The 19654-nt window shown below is 59.2% G+C and overlaps 2 protein-coding genes across 8 annotated transcripts in view; both read left to right on the forward strand.

Annotated features, from left to right (window-relative positions):
• Positions 1 to 12579, forward strand: part of MBD5 (methyl-CpG binding domain protein 5) — a 34016-nt gene extending 21437 nt beyond the window's left edge. For 4 of the 6 annotated variants that reach the window (XM_032975616.2, XM_076052548.1, XM_076052547.1 and 1 more), the window contains exons 7-12: positions 2201 to 3463; positions 4185 to 4294; positions 4770 to 6233; positions 7265 to 7377; positions 9118 to 9193; positions 9778 to 12579. In XM_032975616.2, coding sequence (XP_032831507.2) covers positions 2201 to 3463; positions 4185 to 4294; positions 4770 to 6233; positions 7265 to 7377; positions 9118 to 9193; positions 9778 to 9849 — 3098 coding nt within the window. In that variant the 3' untranslated portion in view covers positions 9850 to 12579. The remainder of the gene's footprint in view (positions 1 to 2200; positions 3464 to 4184; positions 4295 to 4769; positions 6234 to 7264; positions 7378 to 9117; positions 9194 to 9777) is intronic. The other 2 variants (XM_076052551.1, XM_076052550.1) reach the window with 2 other exon arrangements.
• Positions 12580 to 14309: 1730 nt separating this feature from the next.
• Positions 14310 to 19654, forward strand: part of LOC116954666 (enhancer of polycomb homolog 1-like) — a 37660-nt gene continuing 32315 nt past the window's right edge. The window contains exon 1 of one of the 2 annotated variants that reach the window (XM_076052553.1): positions 14310 to 14979. In XM_076052553.1, the coding sequence (XP_075908668.1) occupies positions 14824 to 14979 (156 nt within the window). In that variant the 5' untranslated portion in view covers positions 14310 to 14823. The remainder of the gene's footprint in view (positions 14980 to 19654) is intronic. The other variant, XM_032975365.2, reaches the window with a different exon arrangement.

The following is a 19654-nucleotide window of genomic DNA, read 5'->3' on the forward strand; positions in this document are numbered from 1 at the left end:
TCATCATCGCTTGCAGCTGGGTTGGCTTCGTCCCCCACTCCTCCTGATGTCCAGGGGAAATGGGCGAGGTTTAGGACTGTGACTCATGAAGCTGCAATGGCTGCTTTGGGTACACAGTCCAGACCTCCCCAGAGACCCTGGCTGACAGAGCAGGTGTTCTGGCTGGCTGAGAAGAAGCGACAGGCCCACTCCCACCTTCTTACAGCATAACACGTCGGAAAATGAGGACGTTTACCACTGCCTTCACTCGGAGGTTCGGAGAGAGCCATGTGGCTTTGCAAGGATGAGTGGTGGGTGGCACAGGTTGCTGAGGAGATGGAGTCTGCCCCAGTAGCCCGCAATCACAAATCACTTTTTAATTACATCAAATAAGTAACTTGCAGCACCACACCTTAACCATCCTTAGGGGAAGCAAAGGTGATCCGATCTCCGACCCCCAGGAACAGGTTTGCAGATTTGCTGAGCGTTTCTGTGAAGTCTTGGGGGAGGGGAAATCCCTCGGCCTGGAAAACATCATGGGGCTGATGTGCCTCAAATATTGGAAGAAGTCACCCCCTGTGAGTAGCTGGCTGAAGTACCATCTGTTGATGTACCGAAGGCGATCCAGAGTCTGAGACCATGAAAAGCAGTGTGAAGACTGCCCTATATGACATCATAATAACTGTTTAACCCGGCTGGATTGTGTGAGGAGCTCACAAATCCTTGAAAGATCTGGTTCCATCAGGCTGCATTGGCTGGGTCATGTAGCCCGCATGCCTAGCCACCGCATGCCGAAATAGCTTTTGTTCGGTCGGATCGAGGGGGCTAAATGGGCACGGCACGGGCTAGAGAAGAGATGGAGTGACGTGGTACAGGAGGACGTGGAGCTGAGTGGACTTGCCGATGACTGGTACCAGCGGTGTCAAGATCGGCCTCTGTGGAGGAGGCTCGTGAAGGCCGCTACTGGTCAGTTGGAGGCAATCGCCCTCCAGCAACAACGGAGGTTCAGAGGAGCGATGCTCGCAACAACGAGCGGCGCGCCGGACAGCATCGGCCAGTCATCTCAGAAAGTCAACCCATGGCACTTGGGTCTGTCCCGTGACCTGCCAGCGGGCGTTCGACACTTCACGTAGCCTCAAAGTGCACACAGCCTGGTACGTGATGACGTCACCATCACTTAGCGAATGGTGGTTGTTGTTGTTGTTTGTTCTCTCCTGCTCTGCACAGTGAGTGAGTGGGGAATTCGATGCCCCCTTCGTCATCTTTTGTGTGGAGTTTGTGTTATTGTTATCTCCCCCCTGTCCTCCGCTTTCCTCCCACAGCTAAATAACCCTTCCATACATTGTAACCGTTATCGGCCGAGACATCCTAATGCTGAATAAAAAAAAAAAATACTTTGAAAATTACTCAATGCGAGAGACTCGTTTAGGCTTTCCTGGGTACATAAATGGGCAATTGTTGTGGATAATTTGACATGTAGGCTTTTGCGACCAATGTCATCAATAATATAGGTTTGTTGGGTTAGATCGCGTAAATATTACAACTAGCATCATCAGGCTGAAGCTAGTTGTAATTACTGGCGAAACGTTGTACTCGGATTGTAAGTGTTGTGGATTTTCTCTCCCAACACACCGGTGTGCTGTACTAGTGACGAATTGGCACAAGATTGGCACGTTCTGTTTACGTGACAAACCTTACGAATTGGCTGTCGGGTGCAGTCGGGTTTAACGACATTTATATTTACGCGATCGAACTTAAAAAAAAAAACATCTACGTGTTAAACTGATCTATATTATGGTTGTTGATAATATCAGCTTCTCCGCATTGTCAATCGTACTTTGCCCCCCCCCCCCCCGTGTTTTAAAGCAAAAGTTGTCCGTGGTCTTATGATCCAGAGAATACGGTCATATATATGTATGTATGTACGTTGAACTTTATTTGCACCGTAGCCAACGGAGGTGCGGGGGGGGGGGGAGAACATCAAATTAAACACAAAAGCAGTTTGTCAATCTAGACGACGATTATTTAAAAGTTCATCACAGCTCCCAATGGCTTCCTCATATCGGAAGGGAAGAGCATTCCAGACGGCCGCAGAAGCGCATCTGAAAGCGCCGCGCGACGATGATGCTGTGACCACGGTCATTGTGCAGCATCCGTAGCCATTGCGCTTAACGCCCGTTCATCCCTCTCGCCGGCGTCGCTTGCACCGCGCGTTCGCCAGATGCGGAGGAGCAGCCCGGCGCGGACGGGACGACGCAAGCGTCGACGGAGCAACCGCTAGAAGAGTCCGGTGAAGACGGCGCCGCCGCCGCCGCCGTCACCGGGGACCCAAGCACCACCTCTCCTAAGCCGCCGTCCGGCACCGGCAGCCCCCAGGATACGCTGGCGCCCGCTCTGCCCCTGCCCGGCTCCTTTCCTTTACTCACCCAGGAGCAGCTGGCGCTGCTGAGCCAGTCGACTCTGCCGGCGCTCGGCGGGCCGGCCGGGCTGCTCACCTCCCTGCAGCTGCCTCCGCTCCCCTTCCCGGGGCTGCTGCCGCCCGGCAGCGCCGGCGCCGGCCTCGCCGAGAGCCTCGGGCTGCTGTCGGCGCCGGCGGCGTTCTCCCTGCCGCCGCTGCCCGCAGGCGCCGACGCGGAGTCGCAAGCGGTGCAGCAGCTGCTCTTGCAGCTGGCGCTCACGGCGCAGCAGCACCAGCAGCAGCAGCAGCAGCTGGCGGCGCTGGTGGCGGCGCAGGGGCTCGGCGCGATGCTGCTGAACCTGCCGTTCCCGGACGCGGGGGCGCCGTCGCCGCTCGGCGAGCACCCGTCGAGCCTGGCGAGCGCCATCGCCGACACCGCCTTCCTCGCCAATCTCACCGCCGCCGCGTCCATGGAGGCTGCGGCGGCGGCGGCGGCCGGAAACTCTCTGCTGCTGTCGTTGCCGGCGCTCGTGACGCTGGGGCCGCAGCTCACGGCGGGGCTGCTCAACCCGCTGTGCGGCGGCGGCGGCGGCGGCGGCGAAGCCGGCGCCGGCCACGCGCTGCCTCGGGAAGAAGCGGAGGCGCCATCGGCGCGGCCCGCCGGTGACGTTCCGGCGATTGCGCCTTCGGCGCGGTTGGAACTCGGCGAGACGTCGGCTTCGGAGGACGCCGCCGGCGCGGCGCCTGCGAGGCCCGCGCCGGCGCCGCACGACGGCCAACGGCGGCAATCGGTCGCTTCCGCGCCGGCCCAGCAGCAGAACGAGCAAGGCGCCGGCAAGTTTGCGGCGCCGCACCTCGCCACAGCCGTCTGTTCTTTGCCGGCGACGGGGGGCACCGGCGAGGGGCTGGCGGAGGCGCCGCCGGGAGCCATGCCGTCGCCCGTTGGGGTCGGCGAGGGGCTGCTGCTGCCGACGCCGGGCGGGAGAACGGCCACCGTGGCGCTGGGCGGTGGCGCCGGCGCAGAAAAGCTTCCGGCGTCGCTCGTGCCCCACCTGCTGAGCCCCCTGCTCACATCAAGCCTCCTCGGTGAGTTGGGCGCATCGGTGGAAGACAGCAGGGGGTGGGAGATTGGGGGAGCAGGAGGTGGGAGATTGGGGGAGCAGGGGGTGGGAGATTGGGGGAGCAGGGGGTGGGAGATTGGGGGAGCAGGAGGTGGGGGGGTGAATGCATGGGGAGATGAGAGGTGGAAAGACGAGGAGGAAATGGGAGATGAGGGAGCAAGGGAGTAAACTCGCTTGAGAATCTGATGTCATCACAACTCGGCCTGTGTGGGTCTAGGAGGGGTCTCTGTACAAGTCTTTGGGTCTACATTTGAGTCATTGATGGCGGGGCCGACATCGCCTCCTCGGAGCACGCGAGAGTCCGGTTGAATCTCGATTTGGCGGCCGTGATATCCGGTTACAAACCCAGGATCTCGGCAGGGCCAGCTGGGCGTGCGTGACCCCAGAACGACCTCCCCATGCTATTATCACACGTGTGGGCGTCTGTTTCTGCCGCGTGTCACTGCGCGTCTCCGTGTCTCCGTGTGCTTGTGTATCCGCGTGTCAAAGTGTGTGTGTGTGTGTACGTGACCGTGTGTCGGCTTGTGTGTGTCCCTGCGTGTTCACGTGTCCACGTGTGTGTCCACGTGTCTTGGTGTGTGTGTGTATCCACGTGTCTGCGTGCGTCTGTCCAAGTATCTGAGTGTTCACGTGTCCGCGTGTGCACGTCTTCGTGTCCGCGTGTGTGTCTGCGCGTGTCCGTCCAGCCGACCTTCCAGCTCTGGCGAGCGCCGCTCTCTCCCAAGACCTGACGGCACCACTGCTGCCGGGCTCCATGCTGCTCCCCACGTGCCTCCTCAACCTGGTGAGTAGCCTGGTGAGTGACCCCCCCCCCCCCCTCACCATCTCACCCATTCACCCCGTGTGGTCACCCACTAACCCTTGAGCAGTTCCCCCTCCTTAACCTCCTTCCGTTCCTTTCGTAAATCCTCCCCTCCTCCCCTCCATCGCCCATTCCCTTCCTCTTCCTTCCCCTCGCCCTGATCCCTTTGTGATCCCTAAGGAGCCACCCACCCCTCCTGTAGTGGCCACTCGTTCCTCAGGCCTTGCACGCCGCCTGCAATCTAAACCGGTCCAGTCCGTGTCGCCGTTCTTTAAGCTCCTTGACACCTTTTTATATCGATGTAAAATAAGGTAAAAGAGTCGCTGGTGACCGGGATGATGAGACCACTCGGTTTAATCTCCATTGGACGGCCGAGACCCGGATAAAAACCAAGACCCTCGGCCTCGCTCCACTGTGCCGGTGAGGAGTGGCTGCGTCCGAATCGCGGCATTCTCTCCGCGTCCGCCAGGTCGACGTGGGCCGAGCCGCGGAGGCGGCGACCGCGGACGGCGCCGCCGGTCGCGACTGTCCGAACGCCGCGCCGGCGGTCCCTCCGCCGCCCAGCCCGACGCGGCCCCGACCGGACCGGGACGCCGGCGCCGAGGGCGGTGGGCCCACCGCCCCCGCGCCGTCGCCGTCGGGCAACGCCGCCGGCGCCGACCGGTCGCCGCCGCCTACGCCGGCGCCGGGCTACACGTCGCCGGCGCGAGCGTCGTCCCCTGCTCCTGCTGCTGCGGACCGCGAGTCTCCTCCTGTCCCGAGCGCCGACGCCTCCGAGTCTGTCGTGACGTCACCGGCGGCTGCGCCGGAGACGGACGCCGGCGCCCCCCCAGGGTTTGGCACGGGCACGGTGGCGGGGTCGTGCGAGTTCCGGGAATTGGCGCAGGCGGGAGACGCGCCGGAGGAACGCGGGATGCCGAGCTGCTCGCCGGAGCGGCCGGTGCCGACGCCCACCGGATCGGGCGGCGGCACCGGCGCCGGGGAGGAAGCGCCGCAGGACACGTCGCAACCGGCGGACGCCGACTCCAACGGGATTTTACCCCAGTGTGGAGCCGACGAGAGGGACGAGAGAGGCGGCGGTACCTGCGAAGGAGCCGGCGTCTCGCCGACAGAACCTGACGAGCGTTGGCGGAGCCGCGACGGCGCCGCGGAGCCGGTGCGCGAGGCGGCGGTCGCCGCCGCCCCTCCTTCCCCGGCCGGGACGCCGTCGCTGCCGCAATCGCCGCCGGCGCTCGCCGAGCCGACGCCGCCGCCCGGCGAGACCGCCGCCGGGGCGTCGGCGCCGGCGGGCGGAGCGGACGCGGCTGGCGGAGAGGCGACCGTCGCTCTGTCGCCACGAGCTGCGGCGGCGACGCCGTCCGCCGACGAAAACCCGGCAAGCTGGCGCGACCCGCGAGGCGTCGAGGAGCGGAGCTCGTCGACGGCGGAGACGGGCCGCCCCTCCCCTCCGCCGGCGCCTCCCGCCAGCCCGCCGCCGTCCCCCCAGACGGCGGCGGCGCCAACCCCGCCGCCGGCCGAACCGTCGGAGGCGTCCGCGGCGCGCGATGCCGACGACGGGGAGGGGGCGCTGGGCGCGGCGGCGCCGGCGCCGCCAGGCGAGGCGCCGGCGTTCCCGTGCAACGGCGAGCGCCCCGAGCCGGTGAACGGGTGCTCGCCGAGCCCCTCGGACACGCGCAGCCTCAGCGAGGACGAGGACGAGGACGGCGGCCGGGCGCCGGGATCCCCGGCGCCCGCCGGGGGCGGCGACGCGGACGGCGAGGACGGCGAGGCCGGCGAGGCCGGCGAGGTGCACGACGCTCACTACGGGCCCCGCACGTTCAACCTGGGCGACCTGGTGTGGGGCCAGATCAAGGGCTTCCCGTCGTGGCCCGGCAAGCTGGTGCGGCACGACGAGGTGCGCAGCGCCCACCCCACGCGCTCCGAGGACGGCAAGGTGCGGCGCCAGCGCGGCCACGCGTGTGCACCGCTAGGACGACACGTGTGCACCGCTAGGATGACACGTGTGCACCGCTAGGACGACACGTGTGCACCGCTAGGACGACACGTGTGCACCGCTAGGACGACACGTGTGCACCGCTAGGACGACACGTGTGCACCGCTAGGACGACACGTGTGCACCGCTAGGACGACACGTGTGCACCGCTAGGACGACACGTGTGCACCGCTAGGACGACACGTGTGCACCGCTAGGACGACACGTGTGCACCGCTAGGACGACACGTGTGCACCGCTAGGACGACACGTGTGCACCGCTAGGACGACACGTGTGCACCGCTAGGACGACACGTGTGCACCGCTAGGACGACACGTGTGCACCGCTGTGACAATGACAACGACGACCACCGATGGCGACAACGACAACGACGAGCACGCACGCAACCGGCACCGTACGCGTCACCACGGCGCCTGTGCCGGGCCAGTTGCACCCATGAAGGCCGGCACGGCACACGACTGGGTGGATAGCACCACCCGGTCCACAGGCGTGCTGACGCAAACACACCTGGACACTGACATGGACACATGGAGCGCGCGTGGACACGCGTACGTGTGTGGTACGTGTGTGGTACGTGTGTGGTACGTGTGTGTGTGCGCGTGTGTGTGTGCGTGTGTGTGTGTGTTTGTGGGGAGCGGTAGTGCAGCAGTTAGCGTGCTGCGATATGAAACCGTCCACCCGAGTTCGATTCCCGCTCACGGCCAACACCAGTGACGATTATCTGAACCGGCCCTGGGCCTCCCCTCGGTCGACTCGGCCTCAAACGAGTACCTGGTGCTTTGTGTAAACATCGTCATTGGGGAGACAAAGGCGGCCGGGCGTGGTGCTGGCCCACCAATCGCCCCCTCGTGCGCCACCGTGCCGGCCTTCATAGCCGCTGCTGTTCGCTAACAAGCACTTGCCCCGACAGTCTGCCGAGGCTACAACGGGGATCTTTGTCTTTCTTGTGTCGCCGTGCGCGCGTGCCGCAGGTGTGGGTCATGTGGTTCGGAGATCACAGCTTCACGCAGGTGGAGCCCGAGAAGTTGAAGACTCTGTCCGAGGGGCTGGAGGCGCACCACCGCGCGCGCAAGCGATACCGCAAGTACGCTCGCCGCTCGCACTGGCACACCAGTCCCGCACCTGTCCCGCACCTGTCTCGCAGCAGGAGAGTGTGGGGGGGGGGGAGAGACTGGGTTCGATTTCTGACTCTGGTGCCTTTTTGTGAGTGGAGTTTGTATGATCAAATATTGGTTTCTCGGGTTAGGTCGCGTAAATGTAACAGTTGTGCCGTTAAACCCGCCACCGCCCGATGCAGCCAATGAGCAAGGTTTGTCACGTTATACAGAACGTGCCGATTCGTTACTAGTACAGCACACCGGTTGTGTGTTGGAGAGCAAATCCACATTGTAAATGTTGTGGATTTGCTCTATATTATGGACTAGCTTTACTACCCTGCTTTGCCCGGGACTTGCATTGTTTGTTGTCTTGGGTTAATACACGGCCTACGCGGAGGGTGCGGGGGGGGGGGGATGCGTGACGTCAGCAGGCATACTGCGTAACGTTGCCGCATGCGGGTGACATCACAGATGTGACGTCACCGCTCATTTGCCGTGCAAAATATATCCATTGCGCCTGCCCCCCAAAATACAAAAGTTTATTTTTATACTTTTTTGCATTGTGTACAGTCTGGAAGCTACCCACATGCCAAATTTCAAGTTTGTTGCATGCCGGGAAGTATGCTAAACATTTCGAACAGACACACCACACATTTCCCTTTTATATATATTGATGATATTGGTCGCCTAAGTCTACATGTTAAACAGTTTGTATGATCTCCCTCTCTTCTGCACAGAGTGGAGTTTGTATGATCTCCCCCTGTTCTGCAGTGTGAGTGGAGTTTGTATGATGTCTCTCCACGTGGCCGCGTGGATTTTTCTCTGAACGCGTGACATTGATTTAAGAATCAATGTCACGCGTTCAGAGTATTTGACTGCTATAAATGTCCACTTGATTAGCCACTCTGAGCTATGATTTGTGGCCAGGTCACTTTTTTAAAAAACTACATAGCTCAGTGGGCCTTACCTGGTAAAATAAAAAAAATTGTTTAGTTAAAATAATTTAGTTAAAAAAATAGTTTGGGTGGGTAAGTGGATGGATATGTGAGTGGGCAGATGTTTGTGTGGGTCAGTGGATCGATGCACTGGTGGAAGTGGGTGAGGTACGTGAGTCGGTAAGTGAGCAGGTGAATGAATGGATGGGCGAGCGAATGAGTGAGTGTGGATGGGTGAGTGGTTGAGTCTGTGGGTGGTTTGGTGACTGAATAAGTGAGGTGGGTGGGTGAAGTGGTTGGGTGAGCGAGGGTGGGGGTGGGCGAGTCTGCTGATGGGCAATACCTTGGGGTTGTATACAGATGTTGTTTTTTGGTTGGATCGCGTAAATATAAACGTGTTTGTTAACCCACCACATCCCGACACAGCCAATTAGTAAGGCTTGTCATGTAAACAAAACGTGGCAGGAATAAAAAAAAACATTTGGGTTGGATTGCAAAAATATAAATAACCTTACTTAATTGGCTGTGTCGGGTGATGGTGGGTTAACGACACCTATAAATTACGTGATCTAACCCCCCAAAAAAGCTTTATTATGAATAGTTGTAACGCATAGGCCAAAGCCTATAGGCCAAAGCCTATGCGTTACAACTGATTTTCGGGTTGGGTCATTTAAGCGTGGCAACCTCTACCTCTGCGCTGGTACCGATATTCTTCGACTTACTGTCACCACCACCACCGTCACCACCATCGTCGCCGTAAATTACTCCGTGCGTGCGCTCGTTGCGTTGCAGGAGCCGGAAGCTGAACAGTAGCCTCGAGGCTGCCATCCAGGAAGCCATGACGGAACTGGACAAGATGACAGAGGCTGTACGTACCATCGCCCCACCTCTACACGCACACTCGCCGTGCGTACATACACACTTCGAACTTCTTTTGCACCGTACGTAGCCAACCGTGCTAACCGGGGGTGCCCACCTGTGACCCAACGCGGACCCTGGTGCCCCTGGGCCCTGTCCAGGGCTGGCTCCCCAGGCCGTGCTCTTGTTGGGCTCGCTCCGGATCTGATTTCTAGGTTGAGACCGGGCAGGTTTTTGAAGACTGGCTCCCTGGTGAGCGTGTGGTTTGGCCTGGCCTCGGGCTAGGCAGTCCAATTAGCATCTTTCTCTCGACGGAGCGTTGCCAACAAGCGCCGCAGTGTGGGCCGAGTGGTGGCCCTGGTTCAGGGCAAGGTAACGGGTACGCGTCTAACCCGGAAGTAACCGATTGTGGCGTCCACCGCCGGTTCGTTCAGAGCTCGTCCTGGCTGCAACGGGTTCAAATGTTGCGCAAGCGAGTTTTAAGTTTTAAATGGGACGAGACTGGGGGGCGGGTAGCGACGCATGGTGCACGTGTCCGGGAGATCGTTGCTTCCTGAAGCGGCTGTGCGTGCGCTTGTCCTTCCTTTACCGCAGGCGGACGAGCAGCCGAAGGGGCGCTCGGACAAGACCCCCAAGGGAGCCAAGCGGCGGAAGATATCCAGATGACCCTCGTTCACCTAGACCCGCCGATCTCCGACCCCCTTGACCCGAGGGCACACCACACTACTTGAGCTTTTGACATTCCGTTCCGCGGGGGGCGCGAACTCTGGGCTCCGGCCCCCTCTCTCGCGCAGCGGGCGCTAAGCGGCCGCCCTTCCAACCCGGTCCGTTCACTTCGACGGTGGCGCGACGCCTCCCCCTTCGTGCGACGGCACAAGGATACGACATCGCGGTCGCTTTGTCCGGTCGCGCCGTCGGTCGGGAAAGGCCGACCGCCGCCTTTTCGGCAGCCGCGGGCAAAAACGGTGGACACGAGAAGCCACGCCGGTCCTGCTGGCGCGTCCCCCGGCCTCGGTTTGACCGGCACCGCGCTGCCGCCCACCCTCTCCTCCGATTGGCGCCACACGCGAACCGCTCCCCCCCCCCCCCCACCGCCCCCCCACCACGCAGTAAGAAGCCGCATGGCGGTAGCGGCGGTTGCGACGGTTACGTGGGCGCGGGGGAGAGGATCTTCTCCGATGTGTGTTTTTTATTCACGGTTGTACCCGAAGAAAGCTCCCCAGCACGTGGACGGCGTAAAAACGTCGGACAGACGGCCCAACAACGGCACCACGGGCAAGCGCATTGGAGAGCCGTTGCAGCAGCAGCAGCAGCAACAGCGGCACAACCGCCAGACGGCAACGACAACAAAACCTACGTGGCCGAGAGGACCCTGGGTGGAGAGAGGGAATGTTATTTTGGGGGCATTTCCTGATGGAGGAAAGGGGTGGGGGGGGGTTGGTGACGGTGGGGGGCTTCCCTTTTGTTGTTTTGGCGTGTCAACGGTCAACTCCGTTGCACTCGCGAACCTTCCCCTGACCTGCCCTACCTCTCTCCCCAATCGCAGCGCTGTAGTTGGGTAAGGGCTCGTGGAGAGAGTTTTTTTTTTGTGGTCGCGCGGATGCAAGGAGGTGGGGCAGGTGCTGTATGGGATACGTCGTCCACGCGCGTTCTTACACTGGCGCGGAGGTGAGGTTTTTGCACACGGTGATCCGCGGACTCTGCTTCAAGCCTGCCGCAGAGAGAGCGAGCGAAAGAGAGGGCGAGTGGCTCGGTGAGATTAAACCCCCCCCCCCCCCCCCCCGCTGTATAAACGGTGTACACACTTGTTACGATACTGCTGTATTATTACGATGGCCGATATTTTTTGTTTTTGTAGACGAGAAAGCGTCGGGACTCACTCTAGCTCCGGTCGCGCCGCCAAGCGGACGGGAACGCGTTCGTTTTTTTTGTTTGTTAGTTTTTGGGAGCGATTTTTTTTGTTTTGTTTTGACCGCGTAGATTGCACGGGCGGCGAGCGAACGACTAATTAACGACGTTTGTTTCATTTGCTTCACCAATTAAGTCGGTCTGCGCACTCTCTCTAAAGTGGCCGGTCTGCACAGGTGCTAACGGGCGTCGGGGGGCGGGGGGGGGTTTTTTCCAGGGGTTGAAAAGAATTTCCTGCTCCAGATTTGCTTTTCACGCCGGTGGGGTGACCCGGGGGGGGGGGGGTCGGTGGGGTGGGAAAGCGGATCTGCTTTTACGGTTACGAGCGAGGTCGGTCGCATTCGACTCAACCGGGCGTTCTGCGGATGCCCCCGATTTTGTTATTTACCCCCCCCCCCCACCCCGAGTCTCCGGTTGCGGAGCGGAAGGTGGGGGGTGGAGGTGGTGCGCACGGCGCGATAAGACGATCTGCTCGTGAGATGGCCCCATCGGTCCCCCAGGGGTATTGCCTCCTGCGTCGATGGCTGAGGAGCAGCGCAGCAAGTATATATGTACTCATTTCGACCTATGTTCACGACGGGGATTAAGCGTTCTCTCCTCTCCGTCGTACGTGCGGGGGGCTTCGTCCACTGGGGACTGTGGTTCGTTTCGAGGAACTACTTTGGGGAAAAATCGAGACGCCACATTTTCAAACTTCTTCAAAACCTTTGGCGATTTTTATTCCAGAAGGCCTCCATCGATCCCTCCTCCTCCTCACTCTCTCTCTCTCTCTCCTTAAGACTTGGCCACGTGTGAAAAAAAAATATTCTAAAACACACGAAGCAGTTTCTTTTCTCTCCTATATTTAAACGTTTTATTTCTCCTTGTAATTATTTTCGTTGGCTGGACACGGGGCTTGCAGAGGTGATAACAGGTCAATCCCAGCCGTCGCCTGGCCAGCCAAGCGCTCGCTGTTTTTTGCGCCAAATTTTGAAACCACCCACCCATGTTCTCCGTTGTTTAAAGCATTATTACTCCCCCCCCCCCACCCATCACGCCCCCTCCATAAACTTGGAACGTCCTTGTGGCGGGGCCAACGTGTTCGGCAAACGGTTCCAACCACATTGCCAAACGTTGACCCAACGTTTGCATGTTGGTTACTGGGACAAGGCCGGGGATGGGGGGGGGGCAGGTCTCTTAGGATGATTATTCCATAACCTTCCCCACACACCTCTTATCTGCGTGTGCGAGGTGGTGGAGTTCCACGGTACTTAGGGGGTTTCGCCGACTGTGCGGATTGCGCAGAGACACGGTTATCGGTGAGGGGGGGTGGCGACCGAGGGTGGAAGACGCGGCCCCCTCACCCCAACCCCCGCCCCAAACACCCCCCCCCCCCCCCGCGTCTCATGAAGTGTATATATGGCGATTCGCAGATTTTTAACGGTATAATTGTAACGTGTTTTATTTTTTGATGTAACAGATTTGGAATTAAAAAAAAGTATAATTTTAGGCTGCCTCGGTCGTTTTGCTGATCGGCCGGCGCTCACGAGGGACCGGCTTGCGCTCGCGAGGACCCGGCCGGCGCTCGCGAGGGACCGGCTTGCGCTCGCGAGGACCCGGCTTGCGCTCGCGAGGACCCGGCTTGTGCTCGCGAGGGACTGGCCAGCGCTCGCGAGGACCCGGCTTGTGCTCGCGAGGGACTGGCCAGCGCTCGCGAGGACCCGGCTTGCGCTCGCGAGGACCCGGCCGGCGCTCGCGAGGGACCGGCTTGCGCTCGCGAGGGACCGGCTTGTGCTCGCGAGGGACCGGCTTGTGCTCGCGAGGACCCGGCTTGTGCTCGCGAGGGACCCGGCTTGTGCTCGCGAGGACCCGGCTTGCGCTCGCGAGGGACCCGGCTTGTGCTCGCGAGGACCCGGCTTGCGCTCGCGAGGACCCGGCTTGCGCTCGCGAGGGACCGGCTTGTGCTCGCGAGGACCCGGCTTGCGCTGGCGAGGACCCGGCTTGCGCTCGCGAGGGACCCGGCTTGTGCTCGCGAGGACCCGGCTTGCGCTCGCGAGGACCCGGCTTGTGCTCGCGAGGACCCGGCTTGCGCTCGCGAGGACCCGGCTTGCGCTCGCGAGGGACCGGCTTGCGCTGGCGAGGACCCGGCTTGCGCTGGCGAGGGACCGGGTCCTCGCGAGCACCGGCCGGTCCCTCGCGAGCGCCGGCCGGTCCCTCGCGAGCGCTGGCCGGCGCTCGCGAGGACCCGGCTTGCGCTCGCGAGGATTGGCTGCGATGGGTTTTTTTTACCTGACTCTGTGCAACTGCGATTTTTTTTTGACCCCAATGACATTTGAGTCCCCATCATCCTGACACGTGATCGATGCATTCCACTCCCTAGTTAATGGGAATTATTTAATCTGAACATCAATTTGGTTCTGACCACCCAGGTTGCTTAACACTTGTGACGTAGTCAACTGACAGTAGCTGCCCGTGACGTCTTGTTATTAAGAAGTTGCCAAGCGATCACTTGTTCAGTTTCCTTAACAAAATGACGTCGCTTCACACTGCCTGGTGTAATTATGATCGTGACGTCAGAGCAGTCACTGGCCTGTTTGTGATGTCATGGTCGACTTGTCAACCGACAAGCGTTTTGACGTAATCAACCGTCGAATCCTCCCGCCGACCGATTGTGACGACCCTGGAACAAATACCAGAACCGGAAGTGACGTCTTCTTTGAACAGCTGTGACGTTGCCCACCAGTTTGCAGCCGGACCGTGACATCGCCCGCCGTCATTGTACAAAGCGGGGAGGGAGGGGCCTGGCGTCACCAACAAACCTGATCCCCGCGCATGACATCACTTTGTTACAATTATGCGCCGGCCCCCCACCCGAAAGGCAGATCCGCGACCTTCCCCACTGCTCCCTTTTCTCCAATCCTTTCGCATAACGTCACTTTCGTTGCGATGACGTCACCCGCCCCACCACAAACAGCGGCGTTTACTGTCATCCGCGTGACGTCATTTTTAAACCCCCCCCTCCACCGTCGACGTACCGAACCCTCCCATCCGTGACGTCATCAACTCCTAGGAGGAAGTGGGTGGGGGGGGGGCGGCCAGTGTGCTGGGGTGGTTTTAATGGTTGAGCAACACCCCGGGAGTTGTGTGGGGGGGGGTGTTTGCGGGGCGACGTCACAGCGCGCGCATGCGCGGTGCGGCTGTGTGGGTGGGGGTGGGGGGTGCATTGTGGGGCTCGCGCCGCGCGTGCTCCAGGGGCGGGAAGTTTTTTTTTCCGCCGCCGCCATCTTGTAATGGCGTCTCTCCGCTAAAGGGGAGAAAAAAGCGAAGGGAGTGAAGCTGGGGGGGGGGTCGCAGCAGCAGCAGGAGCAGAGAGAGCGCGCGCGACAAAAGGGGGTGCACGGGGGGCTCAGACGCGAACCGAAACCCGAGCACAGATTTTTTTTTTACCTCGAGCGTCTTGACCAAAAAAAAAAACACAACAACAACAAAACGACCATCCGCAACTACCCCGGCCATCGATTCACAACAACACCCGCCGCCGTCGCCGCGGAGCGAGGCGATCATGGACGCCGGGGCGAGCGGGCGCCTCAAGGAGCCGTGAGGCGGGACCCCCCGGGGTGGGGGGATCGGGGGGGAAGCCTCACGGCGGGGGGAGGTGGAGGCGCTGCCGCCGCCACCACCGCCAGCCGCGCCGTCTTTGTGTTTTTTTACCGCGTTATTTCTTGGCTTGGGGGGAAAAAAAACCAAGCGGAGATGAGTAGCAAGCTGTCGTTCCGCGCCCGGGCGCTGGACGCCTCGAAGCCGCTTCCCGTGTTCCGCGCCGAGGCGCTGCCCGACCTGCAGGACGCCGTCTCCATCAGCCGCGCCGTCCCTCAGATGCCCACGGGCATGGAGCGGGAGGAGGAGTCGGTGCGTGGCCCCGGCTCCCTCTTTTCTCTCCGCCGTGTTTGTCTCTCTCGCTCTCTCCGCCAGCTGCCTCCGCTTGCACGGCCGGCGCCTGCACTGTTAGCGCCCCCCACCCCTCCACCACCACCCCCCATGATGTCCGTCACTGCCATCTATCTCTCTCCTCACTCATGCATGCTCCGCTGTGTACTGCTCCAGGTTGACTTGTCTCCCACTCTTGGCGTCTGCACCTCTCTCGGTGTCTCCTGCTGCTGCTGCATCTCACCGGCGGTGTCACTCCCGTGCACGGCTCCTGCGTTTATCACCCTGTCCCCTTGCAACCATCTCCTCACTCTCTCACTCTTCCGCTATGCGTGCAATGTCACTGATTTCTCAACTCTCTCGTGCTGCACTCGACTGTGGTCTCTGCTGTTTCTGCTGCTTCTTGGGCTTTTCACAAGGCTGGGGCCACGCATCTCGTCTCAACCGGTGCCCCATCGCCTCTTGCTTTCCCTCTCCCGTGCACTTCCTTGCACAGCGACGTCCATCCCCTTAGCCCTCCCGCTCTCGCCTCCCTCCCCACGCGTGCCGTGCACCGATTGCTCAAAACACAAGACGGCTCGCGCTCTGATAACTCTTCCACCGGCTCTCTCACCACTCACTCATTCCCACACACGTCTCCCCACACACACACACACCGGTTGTGTGGGGGGGGGGAGCCTTCGTTCGTGCACCCAACAACTCCTCATCGTCCCCGCTTCTCGTCGACTTGACCAGCTCTTCGCGAGTCTCAGACTCTTCACTTGCCCTGCGTCGCTCTCCAGACTGCCTCATCCTCCTCCGCTGTCACGACGCCCGGCGACTTGCGTGTCCAACACGCCAGGCCACTTGCGTGTCGCCCGGCAACTTGCGTGTCGCCCGGCCACTTGCGTGTCGCCAGGCAACTTGCGTGTCGCCAGGCAACTTGCGTGTCGCTCGGCCACTTGCGTGTCGCTCGGCAACTTGCGTGTCGCCAGGCAACTTGCGTGTCGCCAGGCAACTTGCGTGTCGCCAGGCAACTTGCGTATCGCTCGGCCACTTGCGTGTCGCTCGGCAACTTGCGTGTCGCCAGGCAACTTGCGTATCGCTCGGCCACTTGCGTATCGCTCGGCCACTTGCGTGTCGCCAGGCAACTTGCGTGTCGCTCGGCCACTTGCGTGTCGCCAGGCAACTTGCGTGTCGCCAGGCAACTTGCGTGTCGCTCGGCCACTTGCGTGTCGCCAGGCAACTTGCGTGTCGCCAGGCGACTTGCGTGTCGCCAGGCAACTTGCGTGTCGCCAGGCAGCTTGCGTGTCGCTAGGCCACACTATTTTGCGTCTCGTTCCTGCACCGCACTCCACCCCCGCCGTGTTTACTCTCTTCCAACTCCCCCTTCATGGCCTTCCCCGCTACACATCTATCGTTCCATACCTCCACATTTCACTGCATCATTCCCCCTTTCCAACTCTCTCTGATGCCTCCTGTTATTCTTATTAAGCCGTGACCCCCCCCCCCCCCCACACACACTCTCTGCTCGCTGTTGGATGGATCTCCTTCCTCCAAGTCTGCTCTTCTCTCGAGTTGACTCTCTTTGACTCCTTCCCGCACACCATTCGCTCAATACACACACACCACTAAACCTCTGTTGTCTTGCTCGCTCTCGCCCCCTACCCCCCCCCCCCCCCGGTTTGCTCACAAATTTCTCCCCTCTTTCTTTCCCACTCATCGTTCGATGTCTCTCGGCGTGTCCCCTGGTCCGTCCTCCCCCGCTACTCTCTCCACCGTCAATCTCGCCACACGCCTCGATGGTGGTGCCGCTTTCCCCGTCTCACGCGTCGTGTACCTGTGGCATGTTTTCCTTGCTCATCCCTTGCCTCGCACAATGCCACCTCCATGTGTGTTCGCTGTCACTACGCGTGCGTGCGCGTGCGTGGTGTGTGGAAGATCTTCTTACTGGCCGGGCGTTGTGTTTGCCACACCATCACCGACCAAGCACCTCGTGTTGTCATTTCTCGGCCTTCATCGGCGATGCTTCTTGCTAACGGAACTTTTCCCCTACAGTCGGTTAATGCCATACGGGGATGTTTTGTCATTGTGTATCGGGGGGAACACGTGTTGTGTTTACATGTGTGTTTGTACACGTGTGTTTGTACACGTGTGTGTATGCAGGGCAAAACACGTGTTTACATGTGTGTATGCAGGGGAGAGCGTGTGTTTACATGTGTGCATTTACACGTGTGTATGCAGCGGGGAAACACGTGTGTTTACGTGTGTGTATGCAGGGGAAAGCGTGTGTTTACGTGTGTGTATTTACACGTGTGTGTGTGTGTGTGTTGAGGTTGCAATCCTAACGGCGTCAGCTGCTCTCAGCCGTCATTGCACGTGCTTGTGTTGACATGCGTGTGCACGTGCTTACGGTTGTGCGTGTTGCGTTAACAATTGTGTGTGTACGTGTTGTGATTACACGGGGACAGTGGTAGTGCAGTGGCTCGTGCATATTATGTGTCGTATGCTGGACCTTCATAGCCTCAGCCTGCTAAGGCTTTCAGGAGGGATCTTTGTTTACAAGCGTGTGCGTACAAATGAGTCTACGTCTCTGCATGTTTATGTGTTTACACCTTTGCACGTGTTTACGCTTGTGTGTTTACACGCCTGTGTTTACACGTGTGTGTGCTCGTATGCATGTTCGTGTGTATATGGGTGTTTAGACGAATGTGTGCAAGTGCACACGTGGGTTTTATGTTTTGAGTGTTAGCGCCGAGGAGCACACGTGAGACCGTGGGTCACTTTGCACGTGGGCTGGTGCAGCTGTTTGTCTAGAGGCGTGTGTGTTTAGGTCGACTCAGCCTCAAATGAGCACCCGGTGCGGTGTCTAAACATCGCCTCTGGGGAGACAAAGGCGGCCGGGCGTGGTGCTGGTCACCCACCCTCTTCGTGTGCCGTGCCTGCCGTCATAGGTGCTGCTACTTGCTAACAGCACTTGCCCTAGCAATCTGTTAAATGCTGCACGGGGGGGCATATTTATATTTGTGCGGACACGCGTGTCCAATGCACCGTATGAGGCTGCTTTCATGAACGTGTGTGCCTACATCTGTGTGAGTGTACACGTGTGACCATGTTTGTGTGTGTGTGTGTATGTACAAAGGCGGTCGGGGGTGGTGCTGGCCACCCACCCCCTCGTGTGCCGTGCCGGCCTTCATAGGTACTCGCTAACAGCACTTGCCCTAACAGTCTGTTCAGGCTATACGGGGGCTCTTTGTATTTGTATGTTCAGTGCACGTGGGTTGGTGCACACGTGGTTTTGTGTTTGCATGTACGGACACACGTGTGTGTTTGCCTTAGCATGTGTTCGTTTACTGTAATGGTACCGCATGGGTATATGTGTTGGAATGCGTTCGTTTGTCGTGATAGTGGTACAGCGTAACTTTATATTGATGTGTGTTGTCGTACATGGGGGGTTGTGTTGACTTAACAGTACACGTGCATTTATGTTGACACGTTAGTACACGCGGGTTGATGTTGACCTGACAGTACACGTGCATTTATGTTGATATGTTAACATACACGTGGATTTGTTGACATGTCAGTACACACGGGTTGATGTTGACCTAACATTACACGTGGATTTATGTTGATATCCATAATACAGGTTATTTGGGTTAGATCGCGTAAATGTATAAATGTGTCGTTAAAACCCGCCACCACCCGACACAGCCAACTAGTAAGGGTTGTCATGTAAACAGAACATGCCAATTAGTCACTAGTACAGCACACCGGTGTGTTGGAGAGCCAAGCCACAACATTACAATCTTGGCTTGGCTCTCCAACACACCAGTGTGCTGTACGAGTGACGAATTGTCACGTTCTGTTTACGTGACAACCCTTACCAGTTGTCAGTGTCGGGTGGTGGCGGGTTTTAACAACATATTTACGCGATGTAGCCCAAAAAAAACTCTTATGGATCATATTGGTCGCGAAAGCCTACGTGTTAAACCTTATGTTGATATGTTAACGTACACGTGGTCTTATTGACCGTACATGTGGGTTTGTGTTGACAGTGCACGTGGATTAATGTTGATACGTTACCGTACACGTGGGCTTGTTGACATGTCAGGACACGGGGGTTTATGTTGACGTGACTCCACGTGCCGTTATGTTGATATGTTACTGTACACGTCAGGACACGTGCATGTGTCACCGTGGAGTTTTGTTGCTTTGTTAGGAGACGTGGCCTTGTGTTTATTGTGTGTTCGTGGTGCTAGTCAGTGGGTCGGTGTTTACTTGTTTGAATACGCGTCGGCTTGTTGTACGTGGGGGGGGGGGTAGTGTAGCGGTGAGCGCGATGCGCTACAAACCCGGCCATCCGAGTTCGTTTCCCGCTCACGGCCAACACCAGTGACGATTATCTGAATCGGTACTGGGCCTCCCCTAGGTCGACTCAGCCGCAAGTGAATACCTGGTGCGGTTGGTAAACATCGCCACTGGGGAGACAAATGCGGCCGGGCGTGGTGCCGACCACCCACCCCCTCGTGTGCTGATCCGGCCTTCGTAGGTGCTCGCTAACAGCACTTGCCCGAGCAGTGAGTTAAGGCTATAATACGGGGGAACTTTGTTGAATGCCCACGTGGACTGGAGTTGAGATGTGTGAATTCCTCGAGTCCACGTGTGCCGATGGTTGCAT

This window comes from Petromyzon marinus, chromosome 56 (genome assembly GCF_048934315.1).
Source record: "Petromyzon marinus isolate PM22_M1 ecotype Great Lakes invasive population chromosome 56, UKy_Petmar_22M1.pri1.0, whole genome shotgun sequence".
NCBI classification, from domain to species: domain Eukaryota; kingdom Metazoa; phylum Chordata; class Hyperoartia; order Petromyzontiformes; family Petromyzontidae; genus Petromyzon; species Petromyzon marinus.